Source organism: Pseudophryne corroboree, chromosome 7 (genome assembly GCF_028390025.1).
Source record: "Pseudophryne corroboree isolate aPseCor3 chromosome 7, aPseCor3.hap2, whole genome shotgun sequence".
Taxonomy (NCBI): domain Eukaryota; kingdom Metazoa; phylum Chordata; class Amphibia; order Anura; family Myobatrachidae; genus Pseudophryne; species Pseudophryne corroboree.
In genome coordinates this window covers 47,569,569-47,592,501 of record NC_086450.1, presented here as the reverse complement: position 1 = coordinate 47,592,501, position 22,933 = coordinate 47,569,569, and the positions used below count along the sequence as shown (strand labels likewise).

Sequence of the window (22,933 nt, the reverse complement as noted above, 5' to 3'; positions counted from 1 at the left end):
GGGGCAAACGCAGGATTCAGTCAGGGGGGGGTTTCGTGGGGCCTACTACGGAATACCGGCGCTCTAGATCCCAGCAAACCGGCGCCGGGATCCCAACTGCTGGTATGCCAGCAGCGGGGCGAGCGCAAAAGAGCCCCTTGCAGGCTCGCTGCACTCGCCACGCTATTTATTCTCCCTTCAGGGGGGTCGTGGACACCCCAAGAGGGAAAATAGTTGTCGGTATGCCGGGTGTCGGGATTCCGGCGCAGGTATGCTGAGCGCCGGGATCTCGACAGCCGGCATATCAAGTGCCACCCGTTTCCGTGTGTGTATGTACGTATACATGTATACTGTATGTATGTGTATGTATATATATATATATATATATATAAAAAGATAGATAGATAATTATATATATATATATATATTATATATACATATACTGTATATATATATAGCACACAAATTCATACATACACACATACATACACAAACATACAGACATACACAAGCATACACACAAACACACATACTTACATAAATACATACCTACAAATACATACAAACACGCAAACTTCATATACAGTATATATACTGTATATGATATACACACCAGGCACCAGAGTCTGGGAGGCAGGAGCACACTAGCGGGAGTCACTGTGAGGACCGAGGGAGCTGCTATGGCTGAGCATGTGCAGCCAGCATATCCCCCCCCCCCCCCCCCCCCCGACATTACGTACGTAGCAGTTCTGCGGTCGCGATTGCTGTCTCCGTCTCAAAAATAAAAATTTGCTGCACTCGCCAAAATTCTTTTATGTGAGGAAACTGAACCTCGAATTAATTATGTGGTGAGAGACAAAACCATACTTAAAGATCTAGTGCCCTTGGGTTCCCATTTTTTCCTTATATATATATATATATATATATATATACATACATACATACATACAAAGCTAGCTGGTACAGCACTCCTGGTGACTCACATAACAAGATACAGGTGGCGGAATGTGAGGCTTTGTATATATAAATACCACTGCAATAAAATGGATTTGGACACAAATCCTCTCTATACCACATTCATGCACCTAACTTGAGAGCTCATTGTTATTCAGTTACAATACCCTTTATTAAATAACACATTTCAATATACTGCCATCCCCAGGATTCACACCTATAACCTGTTGAATTCTAATCAAACACCCTACTCATTGAGCTATTGGATCCTGCATAAAAACTATGAGAACTATATAAAGCTTCTGGTACTTTGTAAAAAAAATACTCAGCATTGAGGCTGAGCAGATCTATGTAGTGTGCACCCACACATCCAATCTCTTGCAGCCACACACTACATAGATCTGCTCAGTCGCAATGCTGATCATCTTTTTTACAAAGTACAAGATAAGCTTCAAATAGTTAGAATTATCTAGCTTAGAATTCTCTAGCTTTCTATGTAAGGGCAGAAAGCTCAATTAATAGATTGTCTGACTGCAATGCCACAGGCAATGGATTCAAATCTCGGGGCTGTCAGCATCTTGAAATGTAATAAAGGACAGTGTGACTGAAAAACAACGAAAGCTTAAGTTGAGTTCATGAATGCTCTATATGTATTAGCGACAGAAGGGGTCAGGGCAGGAGACAGGGGCGGTCAGGAGATGCTGGACTTCAAAAGAAGGGAAGCTGCTAGTGAAAGCACTTAAAACAGATAATTGACAAGTGCCGCCAAGAGCGCCTCCTACCCTGCAGCACTATGGGGGTCATTCTGACCCGTTTGCACGCTGCGGTGCAAATGGGCCGGAACATGCGCGGCGTACGCATTGCGCAAGCACGTCGTTGCCCGGCGATCAGAGTCGCTGGGCAACGACGCTCACAACGAGAGAGAAAAACGCAGCGCCGAACGCAGGAAGATTGACAGCGGAGAGGCGTTCCGGGGCGGATACTCACCATTGGATGCCGTTTTCAGGGAGTGGTTGTCCGAACGCAGGCGTGTCCAGGCAAACGGAGGGCGGATGTCTGACCTCAAAGCCGGGAGGAACGTCGCTGGATCCGTCGCACTGGGTAAGTCGATCCAGTCTTCCACCTAGGTTGCTGGAAATGTTTTTAGCTTAGCAATGCTGCACAAGTGAACGCAGCCCTGCTAAGCTAAAAAATACACTCCCCCATAGGCGTGGCTTAGTTGATCGCACCAGCAGCAAAAAGTTGCTGGCTGCGATCAACTCGGAATGACCCTCCATGTGCGGTGCCCCCTCCACACACCTAGTTACCGCCTTGGTGCAGCATGGTTTTGCCCATTAGTGTACTTTTTTGGTTAGCTAATTAACCTGAATAGCCCCTATATGTTCAATCAGGCAGATAAACCCTTTATAACCCCCTTAATTATATTATTATGAGATGACTAATAACATTTAACCATGTCATGCTGTGTAGGGCCACAACACAATCTGTTTATACCTGGAATATGCTAGACTATCCATAACCTGCTTTCCCTGCCAAAAATAGAATTGTCCCCTGCAGATACCAGTAGGCAAATAATTAATATTCACATGAATGGAAATTTACCAGTCTGAATGGAAATTCAAGTTGACTGTCAAGTGCACTTATTTGGGGGTGCATGCTGAAATAATAATAAGGGACTGTATAAAACAGCAGACAATTACTGCACAGCTTTTGATATATTCATCACAGTGAAACAGACAAAGGCCCCTAACTGTAAGTATGTTACAGCTTTCTGAGTGGAACAATTAGTGCCAGAATTGTACAATAAGAAAATGAAAGCCTATACTTAAGAACTTCCTATTATTGAGGATTGCTCTTTGCATATCTCCGCTTCGTAATAAATCTTGAAACACGCACCCAGGAATTCCAATATACAGCTGAGTGTTTATGACAGACTGTTGCTGGAAACTTGAGTTTAATGGGTCTTTGTTACTGATATAAATTGCATTTATTTTTTGTTTCATGATATGAAGATGATCTACAGTATCTGTGTTTTGCTGTACTAAGCATTATTTTATGTTGTTATAGTTAACAATGTTATTTTTACAAACACCTGTATTTTTACAGAGGTCTGTAGCATCATCCTTCTGTATGCAAGCCTGGTTTTCAGGCCAGTCCACTCCTAACATCATGCAGGACACACAGCTGGAAAAGAAGCGACCCCTAGCAGAGCAGTCTTTTTACCTACCATCTAATCCCTCCCTCTAATATCTCATAGGCTGAAACAGGGGTGAAGCTAGGCTTTCTTTTACCCGGCGCAAAGGCTCATCTCTTACTTGCCATCAGTCTCCTCACATGCTTCTTACATGCCATCAGTCCTCCCCACATGCTTCTTACATGCCATCAGTCCTCTCCACATGCTCTTACATGTCATCAAACGTCCTCACATGCTCCTTACATTTCATCAAACCTCCCCACATGCCCATTACATGTCAATCAGATATCCCAACATGCCATTACATGTCATCAGAAACCCTTTACAGGCCATTAGATTTATCCACATGCCATCAGCCCCCTTCACATGCAATCAGATCCCTCCACATGTCACAATACCCATCCACTTGCCTCAAACCACCTCCTCCACATGACGTCAGAACCCTCCACATGCCACATGACCATTACACTTAACACAGACCCCCTCCATGTGCCACCATGCTTCTCTAAATGGCATCAGGCCTCACCCACATGCCATAAGAGACCCCTTTACTTGCCACCAGACCCTCTCCAAATGCCATTAGACCATCTCCATATGTCCAAGACTCCCATCAATTTATCACCTGTCCCCCTCTGCTTACCATTGTACCCCTCCAAATGACATCAGACCCCCTCCACATGCTATCAGCCATCCCCCAACCATCATCACACCTCCCCACATGCCCTTTACATGTCAACAGAGCCCCTTCATATGCCAACAAATTTATCCACTTGTCATTATACCCATCCACTTGCCTCATGACCTCTCAACCACAGACCCCCTCCTCATGCCATCAGACTTCTCCAAATGCTGCCAGGCTTCACTAACATGCCCTCAGACCCTCTCCATATGCCATTATACCCCCTTCACATGCCACCAGATGCCCTCCAAATGCCATTAGACTATCTCCATATGCCCAGTACCCCTGTTCTGCATCCAATTTATTAAGTCCATTTAAATAGGATAGCCTACATCAATCCTTTCTTGTTTGGGTACTAATAATAGTAACATCAGCCAATTGGCTTACAGACTAACTTGCTCATGTGACTCTGCTTTTGAAGGCCATACCGTAATAAAAGGCACTGGGGCATTTTAAACAATATTGTTAATTTTCTCCCATTAGATATAATATCTTATCACTGTATATCATGGCAATAAGAAATACAAGATCTGAGGAGGCTTGTATGAGGGTTACTGAAGGTTCAGTAGCCAACAAAATTCAGTTTGGTGGAACCATGTTCCCCTAAATTACCCCGCAATTTCTCATAGTAGGCCATTGGCTCTGATATGTACCCAACTGGTTACTTGCTGCCTGACAAACATTGGGATTTTAACATTAATCCCATATGTTATAATTTGCACAGACCTGTGTTCTTGTGACCTCACAGTGATGGTGGCCCTGTATTGATGAAACATTTTAAAAGGCAGCCAAGGTAATTAAAATTGTTAATTTCCTGGGGATCAGTTTTAACATTGAGTCTGTGTTCCAGACATCCATTTGCCTGGGCAACAGATAAAAGAAATGATGTTTAAAGAAACATGTTTGCATAAAAGTATATTAGTTTGTGTGAGTCAGTAAATGGGTAATCAAGTTCTCCTGTTATGTCTCAGTATCATATTGCTCTTATACTTTACTAATAGGTTAATTTATCAATGAGTGATACATTTCACTGTGAGTGATAAATTGCACCAGCCAATCAGCTCCTAAATGTAATTTTTTCAAACACAAGGGGATATTTAATAAAACATAATTATTTTATAAAAGCTGGAAAATGTGATATTTATGTTCTTTGGAGATGGAGATAAATATTTCCTCTCCAGTGGCAGTTGCAGCACAGCCCAAAATTAAAACAGGAGCCACACCAACTGCCAGGGATTTCCGAACAGCAATGTCTGGCAGTGTTAGAGGTGGCAGTTGATGTGGCTCTCCTATTTGAATTGTGGACTGCTCTGCAACTGCCACTGGTGAGGAGATATTTATCCTCAGCTCCAGAGAACATAAGTATCACATGTTCCAGCTTTTATGACATAATTATGTTTTATTAAATATCCCCCACAGTCTGTAACATGGCAGTTAGGAGCTGATTGGCTGCTGTAATTTATCAATCACAGTGAAACTTATCCCTCATTGATAAATGAGCCCATAAGTCTGTATCTATTCTTCATTTATTCCCGACCACTCTTCGACTGTGATGTTTTTAAGTAAGCTACTGATATAGGTAATCACAGCTCGCCTACATTTTAATTTAGAAAATAGACCTGTACAATTCCACATGTTCTAAGCTACATCTAACTCTGTGCAGTTCGGCCCATTGATGAGCCAGCTCTGCACTCTGCAAAGTGGAATGTGTATCATTTGCCGCTGTCCGTAAGATCCAGCTGTTTCATACGTTAAGGTGCGACTGTATGTGATGGGAAGGTGGTAATGGAAATCTTGGAAGATGATCATAAACTTGAAGCTGTAAAGAGTCCCCCAGGTGATGGCTAATGATTCTGTATTGTGTGTCCACAAAGAACCGTGTATATACTGTAGAGTTGCCACATGGGGCATCCACTTAATGGCTTCTCAGTGTCCGTTCATTGTGATTCTGTCTTCTCACTCTATAGGCAGCTGCTGGAAGATGGAGACTGGTAGCAATCATTTCTACCCCCTGACACTCAAAAACAAAGACCGTGCATCTCCGGCTAAAATAAAAATGGATAAATAACACATGATATAAAATACTGTCATAGAGGGCAGCAAAGTATTTTTGTGCTAAATGATCACGTTATTACTTTGATGGGCCATCTACAAATAAGGTCATTTGTTTACATTTATCTATTGTCATTATGACTGTTCTGCGCAATGCAGAGACTTTGGGGGTCATTCCGAGTCTAGCTGCAATCGTTCGCTGTGCAGCGATGAGGGGAAAAAACTGCACTTCTGCGCATGCGCGACGTACTTTAATAACGGCCGATGTAGTTTCACACAAGTTCTAGCGAAGCTTTTCAGTCGCACTGCTGGCCGCAGAGTGATTGAAATGAAGGTTGACATGATTGTTTTCAGGGAGTGTTCGAAAAAACGCAGGCGTGCCAGGACAAACACAGGTGTGGCTGGGAAAACGCAGGGCGTGTTCGTGATGTCAAAAGGAACTGAACAGTCTGAAGTGATCGCAAGCGCTGAGTAGGTCTGAAGCTACTCTGAAACTGCACAATTTTTTTTGTAGCCGCTCTGCGATCCTTTCGTTCGCACTTCTGCTAAGCTAAAATACACTCCCAGTGGGCGGCGGCATAGCGTTTGCACGGCTGCTACAAACTGCTAGAGAGCGATCAACTCGGAATGACCACCTTTATACTGTACAGTATGTATTATGCAGTGAAACCATCAGATGCTATGTTATGAGTGGGCTGTTTGTACAGGATGCATTTAGCATGCGGATGCGAATGCCGGCAGTCATGTGACCGACGCTGGAATCCTGACACCACTCAGGAGACCGGCGACGGACCACCAACAGTCGACAGGTGAGGTGAGTATCAGAGTGCTCGGTTAGGGTTAGATCCCGAGGAGGGTGGTGGGGGGGATTAGGTTGGCACTGGGGAAGGGGGGGGTTAGGGTTAGGTACTAGGGGGAGGTGGTTAGCCCTAGCCACCATCATCGGGGGGTTAAAGTAGGGGACAGAGGGGGTTGAAATACTTACCCCCTTTGAAGTTAGGATCTTCACTGCCCTCCGCTCGGACATATGACCGCAGGAATCCCAACCGTAAACAGACCCGTCACTGCAGTGTGTTAGAAGTGAAGTGATTGGAAATGCGATTCACAAGTTGGACGCACTGATGAGAGTGCCGGGGAGGCCCATAGAAAAAGTTGCCCATAGGCTACAAGGTCTAATTTTAACTAGAGATACAGTAGGTGTTTTCAATAGGTACTAGCGGAATGGGAAATGAAGGTAAGTCCATACAGTGGATCCTTAACCAGGCTTGCAGGTTTATTGGTAACACTGGTAACAGCAGTTTACGCAGTGGTAACAGCGGTACACAGCAGGTGGCTGTAATTGCAGTAATGCAGGTAGTAACAGTGGTAATCAGTCTCAGCTCTAAGGGGTTCAGTACTGCACCATCGCACTCAACACAGTGACGCTCGTCGCACATGTGCAGTGACATCATACTGCCGGCAGGGGCAGATTTAGGGCTCAGGCCACCCCTAAGCACATTAATGCCCCCCCCCCCATCACTGCCTCCTTTATTTTGGGGGCCAGTCCAAATGCCTTGAGACCGTTAAAGCAGCCTCAACCTCACCCCACTACTACCACCCGGACCACAATTTGCTGCCCATTGTCCCACTTCCGTCAGTTATATAAAAAAATAGCAATGATAAAAAAAAATAATAATCACCGGGCTTCATCAGGGTGGTGTGCCGCACGCCAGCAAGTGCCGCCCTAGGCACGTGCCTACTGGGAAATTCACCGCTGGCCACCAGGGTCACTGCTCTGAGCCAACGTAAGACTACAGCTTGGCTATTTGGGCTGTATGGTTTGGGGCATTTAAAATAGCAGTCCTGGAATTATGTTAAGGCCACAGAAAAATGCAGTAATCAAGATTTGGGGAGAATTTATTATTACAATGCAATTACAATTATTGGTAAGAATATGTATTGGCCTTATGCGCAATAGTTACTGTACATAAATACTCATTAATATTATTACCTAGTTTAATTAGAAGTTAAAGGCCTCATTATCCATTGGACAAAAAGCAGGTGCAAGTGCAGAAGGCTGCATTAGCCAGATTTACTATCCTATGCTAATGCCCCTATCTCTACGGCTTCAGACTTATAATCGCGCCGCCCAGTGCTTTTGTGTCCGCAGCCGCCATCGTTTATATGGGCTCATAGACCAGCAGCATGCCTCCCTTTGTCATACACACGCCTGGCCCTAACACAGATGTCTGGCGAAACAAAACGGTTTCCTTGCGTGCGTTCACAAAGTAGCCGCCTATTTAGCACCTACAAACAACCATTTCACGGTCAGAGAGGAGTGATGGGGCACAATGCCACCGACAAGGAGTGCGTGCATGGGGGGGTAATTCCAAGTTGATCGCAGCAGGAAATTTTTTAGCAGTTGGGCAAAACCATGTGCACTGCAGGGGGGGCAGATGTAACGTGTGCAGAGAGAGTTAGATTTGGGTGTGGTGAGTTCAATCTGCAATCTAAATTGCAGTGTAAAAATAAAGCAGCCAGTATTTATGCTGCACAGAAACAAAATAACCCACCCAAATCTAACTCTCTCTGCAAATGTTATATCTGCCCCCCCATGCAGTGCACATGGTTTTGCCCGACGGCTAAAAAATTTCCTACTGCGATCAACTTGGAATTACTCCCATGGTGATTGGTGCGGCACTTGTGCATTTGGCAAATTAGGAACCGTCATTTACAGACCAAAAAAAATGCAGTTACACTGTACTATAGTGATTTCTTGTGTGGACGTGTAAATAGACTAGAGATGAAATAAAGTAGCGCAAATGTCCATTTGAGGTCATAGGTCAATCAAGAATGTAGTACCTGTAGATTTTGAGATAAACCCTCTTATAGGGTTTATCTTCTTTTACTATATAAGTAGAACTTATGGCGTGTTGCATTTTCCATGCTTGTTTGTAATGCTGGGCACATCCCACAGCTTAGTACATCCCGGGCTCAGTGCAGTCGTTCTTAAATTTGGGTTTGAATCTACTGACTCAGCAACATCAGTACATCTGAAACATATATATATATATTTTTTCTGTTTCGAAAATACAATTATGACAAGGAAATGCGGAGCCAAGACATCTGCTCATTCCTTACAGAGGCATGAGAACTGTCAGCTGCAACTAGTAATTAAGAGAGTTTGTTTCTACTTTTTTTTATTTTTACACCAACTTTAAATATTATGCAAATACAGTATTGAGTTATCTACTGCCCCCTGTGGTAAAATCACTGTACTGCACAACAGAATGTTTCATTATTAACCCTTATCTTTCAACAGTTCGTTGTTACAATCTGTGTGCAACCAGTTTATCCCACATTGGGCCTGATTCAGCGGTGGAAGGAAATTTAATACCGGATGCAGGCAGCGTTGAATTTCCATCCACTTTCTAGGAGGGACATGCAGGAGACGTTGCTGTAGAAGATATACCTCCTGCATATAACTGTGATCCCAGTACTGCAACTGGCGTCGCAAGCTAGGATCCAACGGTTGCGATGTTCCGCGCAGTAGGCGAGCTGAGTAAACCTCAGCTTGCACAGCTATCCAAAGGAAGCAGGGATGTTAAGGCCAGGAAGTCTGCGTGATGACATGCAAACCCTTGGCTCTACGGTTGGTTCTTTATTGGAGTGGGAGAAGGGACCTTCTGACGTACCTAGGGGAGGAGACCCATCACCAGGGGGAGGAGCTGCGGCCAAACAAGGTACCCGAAAAGTACCTTCGCGGGCTCGCTTCGCTCGCCACGCTTCGGGAACGGTGGCTCGCTTCGCTCGCCACCTAATTACTAAAGGTAATAGTTGGTGGTGTGGATACTAGACCAACTGTACCACTGGCGTAGCTCCTCCCCCTTGTGTCGTGGCTCCTCCCCCTGACGGAAAAGGTCCCTTAGGCCACTTGGATCTAGCCTCTACCTTGGCTCTACCCTCCCTGAAAATGGGGGCAACGTGCCCCCATTTCTAGGAATGCAAGCCTCCCTTCATCTCCTCAACGCCTCTGCCTGTTAATCAGGCAGCGACAGAGTGGAACTATGGACGGCATTGCTAGGTCCATTCTGCACATGAACAGAATGGACCTTGCACAGCAGCAAATTATCAATAATCGGGTATCTGCCTGTTGCCCCTCACCAGCAATAAACTCTGGATCAGCCCTATAGTCTCTGGTTCCAGTTCACACATACAGTCAGGGCCGGTTCCGGGGCTTCTGGCGACCCGGGCGGCATTAGGGGGCGTGGCTTCGTACAGGGGGCGTGGTCATTTACACCCCCTGTACAGACTGAAATGATGTGCGGTGCGCGATGACGTCATCGCGCACCGCACAGCAAAGGTCCTCTCCACGAAGGAGAACTGGACGCGTAGCGTCTAGTTCCCTTCGTGGAGAGGACCTTTGCTGTGCGGTGCGCAATGATGTCATCGCGCACCGCACAGTAAAGGACCTCTCCACGAAGGGAAACTAGATGCATACGCGTCTAGTTTCCCTTCCCAGCGGCAGCGGGGGGGCAGCGGGGGGCACACAGCAGCAGCGGATCTTGCCCTGGTGCGGCACCCTCCGGAAGGCGCCCTGCGCCCTCCGGAAGGCAGGCGCCCTGGGCAAAAGTCCTGCTTGCCCGTGGCAAGATCCGCTACTGCATACAGTAAATGACCAGGAAGAGTGCGCCCAGAGAATCTTTGTGGGACTTCAAATTTCCACTCTCTTCCTTTACAGCGATGTAGATTCTTTAAGGACACCTACAGCGTGTATGATTATAAGGGGGAATTTATCAGTGTGCTGTTATAAACACCCGTACTAAATGATTTATCACTGCAATTTATTATTTTATTAACATACAGTATATCACCAGGGCAGCTGCGTAATACTCAGTTGTCTTGGCGATAGGGGCTCTGAGAGTGGTAAAGTTAATATAACGCTTGGCTTGGGCCAGTCTCAGGGCATATGCACACGTGTGAGCCGGCTGGCCTGTAAAAAAAAAAGTGAATTTAATATATAGGCTTTTGGGTACACAATATTTTTTGTCTTCCCACCTCCATTTCTGTCATATATTTTAGTTATTAATTGATTTATAGTTATTTCAGTCTGTTGTTTCAGGTCACTGAATTATGATTATTTTCTGTCAGTTATTACAGTTCGTTAAATTTTTCATCCAAATCCATCCAGTGGAAGGTCAAATCCATCTCTGCCCCTGCCCAGGGAACACCAACGGGAGGTCTGACCTCAACCCTTTATTATGTCTTCTTGGACCTAACTATCACTCTGTGATATTTTCATCCACATTCATCCTGCGGAAGGCCCAGAACAGGCTTCCTGGGTCAAAGTTCTGCCGAGCGTACACCAACCGGAGGTCCGATTGACCCCAACCCCTTAGTATGTCTTCTGGGTTACTATGTTTCCACTCTGTGAAGTTTTCTTCCAAATCCATCCATTGAAAGCCCCAGAACAGGCTCTCAGGATCAAAGTTCTGCCTGGTGCTTTTCACCGAGAGGTCCGACGGGGAACCTAACCCATCTAAAACCTGGCCTGGATGACCTTGCATTGTTTTCATCCCAATCGGTGCAAGGGTGCCCGTATGCATAACCGAACAAACAAACAAACAAACAAACAAACAAACAAACAGACAAACAAACAGACAGACCAATTGATTTTTTTATATATCTCAGATATGGGGTGGATTTTTTGTTTAAATCCCACCAGTATTTTATATAGGATAATGAAGTGTATGTATACCAAGTTTGGTTCAGATCCATCAAGCCATGTAGGAGCCTATGAAGAACAAATATACATAATTCATTTTACTTATATATATATACAAAGAGAGAGAGACACATTTGTGTCCATAGAAACAATGCTTTTTTTGTGTGTATAAAGAGCAAAGCCATATTTTCCTTATGTTACTGCCACCCTAAGTTGAGGATACAAGTTCAAGGCTTGTGGTGTTACTGGTACCGCCATGATCCTTGTTGGCTAGGCTTCATTACCTTAATTACCGTGAAAGATGAGACGTGTTTTTTCATCTTAGGTAATTACTGAACTGAACTCCTGATCACCATCTCCTTTACACATATTATTGGCACAGCGCATCGGAGCCTGACTCCTTATTAGCGGGCTCGGAGGCACTGGAGCTCCTCGGGCGACTGCGGTGCTATGGCCAACCGGTGCCAGTCTTCTACTGTTTAACACCCACCTTAGTCTTCTGCCTCCCCTCTGTCTGGCATGCATAGTGCTGGCCGGCTGCATATCGGTCACAGCAAAGCCCAATCCCCCCTTTGGGTGCAGGGTCAGACTGGCTCACAGGGGTACAGGGAAAACCTCCAGTGGGCCCACCTTTTATGTGTTCCTACCTTCTCCTGTGCACTTTAATTGTACATTATACATATGTTACCTTATACTGCACAGCACTATGGTGTATTCTCTACAGGGCATTGCTGTTATTAATCTGGTACATTATCATGCATGCACTAGCAGTATTTACTATATATATTTATCAAAGGGCCCAGACCGTGCACTCTATAATGGTTATCCAAGTCTTTGCGGTGTTTGGCCACACCCCCTCTGGAGACTGGACACACCTTCAATCATGTGCCTGTACCACTTTAGGGTGGGCCCATAATGCTCCAGTTCAACACTGTCTGGGTGTCCCAGGTGGAGACCACTAATAGACTACACGCTTCTGTTCAGAGTATTGGCAAATCCTACTAAGTACAGTCAAACATCCATACCAGGGGCGTAGCCAGAACTTTGTCGGCCCCATGGCAACAACATTTTGAAGGTCCCCTCATCCCAATGCTTCTAGAGAGACACTTCTCTGCAGCAGTTGTTAATTCTATGCCCTATAATAGTGCCCTAGTTCATTTTCTCAACCATAGTAGAGCTTTATTTAATGTTATGCCCCATAGTAGTGCCCTACTTCTTTTATGAATCGTAGTAGTGCTTAAGTTCACCCTATGTCACATTTCAGAGCTGCCAGTACACATTATGCCGCACAGTACCCACTATTCACATTATTATATATAGTGCTCCCCGTTCATATTGTGCCTCATTACAGTGCCCCGGTTCATATAATATAACATTAACATGCCCTCCAGTTCATTTTATACCACACTACAATGAGCAGGTCCAGGGGCATACCTAGATATATTGCAGGCCCCAAGGAAAATTTTTTTTTACAGCAATTCTTATTATGTACCAACGTCATATGTACATTATCTGCCTGTCTCATGTATTTCTATATGTCACACTGCCTGTTGCTGGAGATTTCTGTGCCGCCTTACAAATTAATGATAATGGACCCTCCCTTGCTATGCTATGAGACTGTCCCTGCTTGGTTTTCATTGCCTATCGTATCGACCACTCACTTATTGTCCTCATCAATGGGGCTTCATATTACCAAGACCATCTCTATTGTTGACAGTCAAGGAAAAACCCATTACTGCCAACAATATCAGACTCATTATCTCTCTCCCCCCACCACCACTGCTCTACGGCTTAGAATCCGCCGTTCTGCAGCCACGTGTGACAGCGAATTAGCATTTGCAAGCAGCAGGAACAGAAAGATCCGAGGATTTGGACAATTCAGGTCATTCTGCAGAAGTTGTTTTTTAAGTATTGTATTTGTGCATTTAACAATATGCTATTAGGAATAGAATATTTGCATGTTTTAGCAGCTGGACAATATCACTTATTAAGTTCTGTGTTGTTTGCTCAGTCGTGTTTCCGTGGCTAACAGAATGGCAATCTCCTTTGTTTACTGGTTATATATTGCAATGGCTAACACGCTGGGTCTCAAATTGTGTGCCGTGGCGCCCTGGGGTGCCTTGGGACACTTGCAGGGGTACCCCGGGTCCAGGACCCATTCAAATTATTTTTGGTCAGTATGATAGACAACAATAGTGCTTGTAGCTGCCAGTCATAAAATATGTCGACAAACAGAAGCAAATATTGGGGGTCATTCAGATCACAGCGGGCGATCAGATCCGAACTGCGCATGCGTATGCACTGCACTGGCGCGTTGCACGGCTGCAACAGGCATCGGCGCCCTGCGACGGGATGGTGCGAAAGATCTGTTCGCACGGGCGTTCGCAAGGAGATTGACAGGAAGAGGCCGTTTGTGGGTGGCAACTGACCATTTTCAGGGAGTGTACGGAAAAACGCAGACGGGATCAAGCGTTTTCAATCAGGGTGTCTGACGTCAGCTCCTGTCCCGATCAGACTGTTCTCGTCCTGGGCTGCGCAGAGACTGCACAAAATCAGTTTGTGCAGCTCTGCTACACATGCGATTGCACACCTGCACAGCCAAAACCCACTCCCCCTGTAGGCGGCGACTATCTGAATGCAGGGCTGCAAAAAATGCAGCCCAGCGATCAGATCTGAATGACCCCCATTGTCCCTCACCACACAATTGAACCTAAGGATGACATATAAACACAATTTACTCAATTTAATTTTTTTTTCTGAATTTCTCAATAATAAACTTTCGGCCTAGGGGTGCCGTGAAAAAAAATCCGACACTGTAGGGCGCCATGACTCAAAAAAGTTTGGGAACCACTGGTCTAACGTGCTGAAGGTGAGGCAAAAGAATTGTTTAAATCATGTTCATTTGACGGTCAAATCATTCAGGGCTTGTAGTTTCCTTCTACAAATTGAATGCACGTGTGTCCTTGGAGATAGTATGTATGTGTTGTCAGCTCTTGGTTGCCTTAAATGTTAGCGTAGTGGTTAGTATTACTGCCTCACAGCACTGAGGACATCAGCTCAATTCCTGACCAACACACTCTATGTGTGGAGTTTGTATGTGCTCCATGTGTTTGCGAGAGTTTCTCCCATGTGCCCCAGTTTTCTTCCCACACTGCAAAAAACATACTGGTAGGTTAATTGGCTTCTGACAAATAATGAACCCTAATTTGTCCCTTTCCATGTGTTCAGGAACATAGATTGTAAGCTCCTCTGGGACAGGGACTGATGTGAGTGGGTGAAATATGCTCTGTAAACTGCTGCGGAATATGTGTGCGATATATATAACTTAATAAGTAAATAAGATCAGTTATGTGATATTAAAAATACATTTTTGTTTTCTGTAAACATCAAAAGTCTTTTTTTTTTAAGACAAAATTATGGGCTCATTTATCAATGAGTGATTCATTTCACTTTGAGTGATAAATTGCACCAGTCTATCAGCTCCTAACTGTCATTTTTCAAACTAAGGGGCAGATGTATTAAACCTGGAGAAGTGATAAAGTGGTGATAAGTGGAAGGTGATAACGCACCAGACAATCAGCTCCTTTCTGTCATTTTTCAAACTAAGGGGCAGATGTATTAAGCTTGGAGAAGTGATAAAGCGGTGATAAGTGGAAGGTGACAACGCATCAGACAATCAGCTCCTAATTGTCATTTTTCAAACTAAGGGGAAGATGTATTAAGCCTGGAGAAGTGATAAAGCAGCGATAAGTGGAAAGTGATTACGCACCAGCCAATCAGCTCCTAACTGTCATTTTTCAAACTAAGGGGCAGATGTATTAAGCCTGGAGAAGTGATAAAGCGGTGATAAAGCAGTGATAAGTGCAATGTGATAACGCACTAGCCAATCAGCTCCTGCCAATTTACATATTGGAGCTGATTGGCTGGTGCGTTATCACATTGCACTTATTATTGCTTTATTACTTCTCCAGGCTTAATACATCTTCCCCTTAGTTTGAAAAATGACAGTTAGGAGCTGATTGGCTGGTGCAATGTATCACTCACAGTGAAATGTATCACTCATTAATAAATAAGCCCATTAGATTCTACCTTGTTTTCCCTCTGCGCAGTAACATATTGGGACTGTACAGAGTATTTGTTAGTGATTAGCATTAACCGGACTGTATGTTCTGCATTGTAGGAGGCGCTGATTATGGCCAGCATGGATCATCCCCACCTGGTGCGCTTACTAGGCGTCTGTCTGAGTCCCACTATTCAACTGGTCACCCAACTGATGCCCCACGGGTGCCTACTGGACTACGTGCACGAACACAAGGACAACATTGGTTCCCAGCTCCTTCTCAATTGGTGCGTCCAGATAGCGAAGGTAAGACACAGGCGTTGCATGGATCCATATATTAGTATCAGAAATTGATTTTTTTAAATGAATGTGTAGAACTGCTATGAATAGCACCGGCACCTCTTCTACATTCCAAATAGTAAAGGCATTATTGCAGGGCCCCATAGGGCTGAGAGTCGTATTTATGGGCTGTGATCCTGACAGCATAACAACGACTGGTTAGGTATACTAGGTATAACTGTAACCTTCTGATATTGGGCATCCTACTGCGCAAAGGAGTCAATCCGCCAAATATGGAATGCAATGTTAATCTCAGGGCTGCCAACCCCACTGGACTTAAATAATGGGGCAACTGTGGGTTCAGTATGTATTGTGGACATTCATCATGTTGACATTCATTATTTAGAAGCCATAATGTCGACAGTCACAATCTATATTACTGTATTTACTTTTTTACTGTTGACGTAATGACTACTTACCAACAACTGTAACTAGCTTCTGGCTTAAGATAAGTGCAGGGTAGATACATGGGACCTATTTATTATGGAGTGGCGATGAGAAAGGTTTTCTGTTGTTGCTTATCGCAGAAACTCTCAGCTCTCTGGAGATACAGCTTTGTCAGCCAGTCCTACACGCATCTCTGCCGTATCATTTATGTGCAGTCAGGGCCTAAATTAATATAACACATGTAACTGTGACAGGGAAGGTGGCCCCTCTCAGCTCTGGGCCCCATATCAGCTGCTCTCCCTGCACCTATGGTAGCTACACACTTGTATATAATACATGTAACTGGGACAGGGAAGGTGGCCCCTCTCAGCTCTGGGCCCCATAGCAGCTGCACTCCCTGCATCTATGGTAGCTACACCTTGTATATAACACATGTAACTGGGACAGGGAAGGTGGCCCCACTCAGCTCTGGGCCCCATAGCAGCTGCACTCCCTGCATCTATGGTAGCTACACCCTGTATATAACACATGTAACTGTGACAGGGAAGGTGGCCCCTCTCAGCTCTGAGACCCTTAGTAGCTGCACTCCCCGCACCTATGGTAGCTACACCCTGTATATAACACATGTAACTGTGACAGGGATGGTGACCCCTCTCAGCTCTGGGCCCCATATCAGCTGCACTCCCTGCACCTATGGTAGCTACACACTTGTATATAACACATGTAACTGTGACAGGGAAGGTGGCCCCTCTCAGCTCTGGGCCCCATATCAGCTGCACTCCCTGCACCTATGGTAGCTACACCCTGTATATAACACATGTAACTGTGACAGGGAAGGTGGCCCCTCTCAGCTCTGAGACCCTTAGTAGCTGCACTGCCCGCACCTATGGTAGCTACACCCTGTATATAACACATGTAACTGTGACAGGGATGGTGACCCCTCTCAGCTCTGGGCCCCATATCAGCTGCACTCCCTGCACCTATGATAGCTACACACTTGTATATAACACATGTAACTGTGACAGGGAAGGTGGCCCCTCTCAGCTCTGGGCCCCATATCAGCTGCACTCCCTGCACCTATGGTAGCTACACCCTGTATATAACACATGTAACTGTGACAGGGATGGTGACCCCTCTCAGCTCTGGGCCCCATATCAGCTGCACTCCCTGCACCTATGGTAGCTACACCCTGTATATAACACATGTAACTGTGACAGGGATGGTGACCCCCCTCAGCTCTGGGCCCCATATCAGCTGCACTCCCTGCACCTATGGTAGCTACACACTTGTATATAACACATGTAACTGTGACAGGGAAGGTGACCCCTCTCAGCTCTGGCCTCATAACATCTGCACTCCCTGCACCTATGGTAGCTACACCCTGTATATAACACATGTATCTGTGACAGGTAAGGTGGCCCCTCTCAGCTCTGGGCCCCATAGCAGCTGCACTCCCTGCACCTATGGTAGCTACATCCTGTATATAACACATGTATCTGTGACAGGTAAGGTGGCCCCTCTCAGCTCTGGCCTCATAGCATCTGCACTCCCTGCACCTATGGTAGCTACACCCTGTATATAACACATGTATCTGTGACAGGTAAGGTGGCTCCTCTCAGCTCTGGGCCCCATAGCAGCTGCATTCCCGGCATCTATGGTAGCTACACCCTGTATATAACACATGTAACTGTGACAGGGAAGGTGGCCCCTCTCAGCTCTGGCCTCATAGCATCTGCACTCCCTGCACCTATGGTAGCTACACCCTGTATATAACACATGTATCTGTGACAGGTAAGGTGGCCCCTCTCAGCTCTGGGCCCCATAGCAGCTGCACTCCCTGCACCTATGGTAGCTACACCCTGTATATAACACATGTAACTGTGACAGGGAAGGTGGCCCCTCTCAGCTCTGGGCCCCATATCAGCTGCATTCCCTGCACCTATGGTAGCTACACACTTGTATATAACACATGTAACTGGTACAGGGAAGGTGGCCCCACTCAGCTCTGGGCTCCATAGCAGCTGCACTCCCTGCATCTATGGTAGCTATACCCTTGTATATAATACATGTAACTGGGACAGGGAAGGTGGCCCCTCTCAGTTCTGGGCCCCATAGCAGCTGCACTCTCTGCACCTATGGTAGCTACACCCTTGTATATAACACATGTATCTGTGACAGGGAAGGTGGGCCCCCCTCAGATCTGGGACCCATAGCAGCTGCACTCCCTGCACCTATGGTAGCTACACCCTTGTATATAACACATGTTACTGTGACAGGGAAGGTGGGCCCCCCTCAGCTCTGGGCCCCATAGCAGCTGCACTCCCTGCACCTATGGTAGCTACACCCTAGTATATAACACATGTAACTGTGTGACAGGGAAGGTGGACCCCCTCAGCTCTGGACCCCATAGCAGCTGCACTCCCTGCACCTATGGTAGCTACACCCTTGTATATAACACATGTAACTGTGACAGGGAAGGTGGGCCCCCCTCAGATCTGGGCCCCATAGCAGCTGCACTCCCTGCACCTATGGTAGCTACACCCTTGTATATAACACATGTTACTGTGACAGGGAAGGTGGGCCCCCCTCAGCTCTGGGCCCCATAGCAGCTGCACTCCCTGCACCTATGGTAGCTACACCCTTGTATATAACACATGTAACTGTGACAGGGAAGATTGCCCCTCTCAGCTCTGGGCCCCATAGCAGCTGCACTCCCTGCACCTATGTATGGTAGCTACACCCTTGTATATAACACATGTAACTGTGTGACAGGGAAGGTGGCCCCCCTCAGCTCTGGACCCCATAGCAGCTGCACTCCCTGCACCTATGGTACCTACACCCTTGTATATAACACATGTAACTGTGTGACAGGGAAGGTGGCCCCCCTCAGCTCTGGACCCCATAGCAGCTGCACTCCCTGCACCTATGGTAGCTACACCCTTGTATATAACACATGTAACTGTGACAGGGAAGGTGGGCCCCCCTCAGATCTGGGCCCCATAGCAGCTGCACTCCCTGCACCTATGGTAGCTACACCCTTGTATATAACACATGTTACTGTGACAGGGAAGGTGGGCCCCCCTCAGCTCTGGGCCCCATAGCAGCTGCACTCCCTGCACCTATGGTAGCTACACCCTTGTATATAACACATGTAACTGTGACAGGGAAGGTGGCCCCTCTCAGCTCTGGGCCCCATAGCAGCTGCACTCCCTGCACCTATGGTAGCTACACCCTTGTATATAACACATGTAACTGTGTGACAGGGAAGGTGGCCCCCATCAGCTCTGGGCCCCATAGCAGCTGCACTCCCTGCACCTATGGTAGCTACACCCTTGTATATAACACATGTAACTGTGTGACAGGGAAGGTGGCCCCCCTCAGCTCTGGGCCCCATAGCAGCTGCACTCCCTGCACCTATGGTAGCTACACCCTTGTATATAACACATGTAACTGTGTGACAGGGAAGGTGGCCCCCCTCAGCTCTGGACCCCATAGCAGCTGCACTCCCTGCACCTATGGTAGCTACACCCTTGTATATAACACATGTAACTGTGTGACAGGGAAGGTGGCCCCCCTCAGCTCTGGACCCCATAGCAGCTGCACTCCCTGCACATATGGTAGCTACACCCTTGTATATAACACATGTGACTGTGACAGGGAAGGTGGGCCCCCCTCAAATCTGGGCTCCATAGCAGCTGCACTCCCTGCACCTATGGTAGCTACACCCTTGTATATAACACATGTAACTGTGACAGGGAAGGTGGCCCCCCCTCAGATCTGGGCCCCATAGCAGCTGCACTCCCTGCACCTATGGTAGCTACACCCTTGTATATAACACATGTAACTGTGACAGGGAAGGTGTCCCCTCTCAGTTCTGGGCCCCATAGCAGCTGCACTGCCGTGCACCTATGGTAGCTACGCCCTTGTATATAACACATGTAACTGTGACAGGGAAGGTGGGCCCTCCCAGCTCTGGGCCCCATAGCAGCTGCACACCCTGCAGCTATGGCATATTAGTTGCGCCCTTGGGGTACAAAGAAACTACCAAATAGTGATTGGGTGGTTGAAGCTTTCCACAGAATAGTAATTACAAACATCAGCTCTCCTGAAATGTAAAATGATTTATTTATGCAATGCTAGCTCTAGCCAACATAACACAATTTTGCTGAAACGTGTGCAAAATGTTAATACTTGCAATTTATATAATTTTCTATAGAATGTAAATTAATAACACAATTAAGAAGATATCCAAAGTTAATTTAAGACAATGCTCACATCATATGCAATAAAGATAAGGTTCTGTCGGTAGTTGCAAAAAAAAAGTGCATTTATGGACAGACTGAAGAGATAAACAAGCACATACCGTGTTACAGCTGCTGCCACAGGGCCAGACTCAACGATGTACGCCAACGCAAGCCGATTTTTTTTGCAGTTGGACGATTATATGTGTAAATCACACTACGCATGCGCGACCTGGTCTTGCTATGGCGGTCACAAAGAAGATTTACTCTCAAAGTGATTGACAGTCAGGGAACGTTTGAGGGAGTAGCAGAAAAAATGCAGGCGTGTTGCAACCATTTTGGGGGCGTGTTACTGCCTGCGACTGGGATCCTGCTCGCAGTAGACTTGTGTCAGGCGTCTTACAGTGCCCTTACTGTGCAACCATATGATTGACTGATATGTGTTCAATGCCTACTCACCCACAAGTTGTGGGAGACTCCTGATTTTTCATGCAGTCCCCCACCCCCCCGTAAGAATGGCCAGATCTCCCTCATCACTCCCACTTCCTAGTGAAGGGGGCAGGATTAGGAGATCATACAGGGAATTACGGTGCCGTATGGAGAGGGATGTGGCTAAGTGACACAGATTTGTGTAATGTAGCCCCACCCCCAAGTCGACCCGCGAATCACTGTATTTTGGGGGTGGGGCTAGTGATGTGCAGCCCTGCTCCCTGCACTGGCAAGCAGCATCCCTCGGAGAGGATATTTTAAATATAGGTAAGTATGGTTCAATGGCTGCATCTGTAAGTGGAGGTTCAGAGACGCCAAAAGTGGGTGTCTCAGTACAAATCCCGGTGGCTGCGACATTTGCATAATTCGCACAGCCACTGTATACTAAATTGCAGCTGCAATGGCATTTGCATCCATCTATGAATGAGGCACACAGGTTCATGTGACAAGTTCCAAAGATATTGCCAGTTTGGGTGCCAACTATTGTAGGCCTTGTGGGTAGTGTCCTGGGCTTCCAAGTTCACCTTCTATTAAATAAATAAAGAGCATACAATCATTCTAAATCATTAAAAAAAAAATCCTGTAAGATTCCTATGCTATTACTGTCGTGAGATAGCGATATGAGGAGAGCGGCAGCACTTGGACCCAGCGAATGCTGCTGGTAGCAATACCCGGTAGTAGCTATCACCTGGCAAGTAGAGGTCTTTAGCAGATAATGGGGGGTCATTCAGATCTGATCGCTGGGCAGCGATTTATGCACTGCTGCGATCAGATAGTCGCCACCTACAGGGGGAGTGTTTTTACGCTGTGCCAGTGTGCGGTCGCATGTGTAGCAGAGCTTTGTATAGTCTCTGCGCAGCCAAGGACTTAGCGCTTAATTCAGATCTGATCACTGCTGTGCGTTTTCGCACAGCGGGCAATCAGATCCGAACTGCGCATGCGTATGCACCACACTGCACAGGCGCGTCGCACGGCTGCAACGGGCATCGGCGCCCTGCAATGGGATGGTGCGAAGGATCTATTCGCACAGACCTTTGCAAGGAGATTGACAGGAAGAGGCCGTTTGTGGGCGGCAACTGACCGTTTTCAGGGAGTGTCCGGAAAAATGCAGGCGGGCTCAAGCCTTTTCAGGGAGGGTGTCCGACGAGGGTGTCCGACGTCAGCTCCGGTCCCGAACACCCTGTTCACATTGCACTGGAAGAGTAAGTCCTGGGCTGCGCAGAGACTGCGCAAAATCAGTTTGTGCAGCTCTGCTACACATGCGATCGCACACTTGCACAGCGAAAAAACACTCCCCCTGTAGGCGGCGACTATCTGACCGCAGGACTGTCAAAATTGCTGCCTAGCGATCAGATCTGAATGACCCCCCTTAGTCTTCCAGTGCGATGAGAACAGGGTGTTCGGGACTGGAGCTGACGTCAGACACCCTCCCTGAAAATGCTTGAGCCCGTCTGCGTTTTTCCGGACACTCCCTGAAAACGGTCAGTTGCCTCCCACAAATGGCCTCAATCTCCTTGCGAACGTCGGTGCGAATAGATCCTTCGCACCATCCCGTTGCAGGGCGCCGATGCCCGTTGCAGCCGTGCGACGCGCCGGCGCACTGCGGTGCATACGCATGCGCAGTTCGGATCTGATCGACCGCTGTGCGAAAATGCACAGCAGCGATCGATCTGAATTAGGCCACAGGTTTGGTAGCAAGTTTTTTTTCCTATAATATAGGCCGGATACAGTAAAACGTCAGGAACAGGCGTGAAGGCCCTGAATAAAGCTGTGTTGTTTGCAATTGTATACACAAGGGTCTTCACAGCTGTCACAGCCAATAAGAATCCTTCAGATCTATGCCGTAACAGACTGT

General features: G+C 46.6%; 1 protein-coding gene across 3 annotated transcripts in view; it reads left to right on the top strand.

Moving 5' to 3' along the window:
• The window catches only part of ERBB4 (erb-b2 receptor tyrosine kinase 4), a 1,260,323-nt gene that overhangs the window by 1,101,958 nt on the left and 135,432 nt on the right, over positions 1-22,933 (top strand). For all 3 annotated transcript variants that reach the window (XM_063933142.1, XM_063933143.1, XM_063933141.1), the window contains exon 20: positions 15,743-15,928. In XM_063933142.1, coding sequence (XP_063789212.1) covers positions 15,743-15,928 — 186 coding nt within the window. The remainder of the gene's footprint in view (positions 1-15,742; positions 15,929-22,933) is intronic.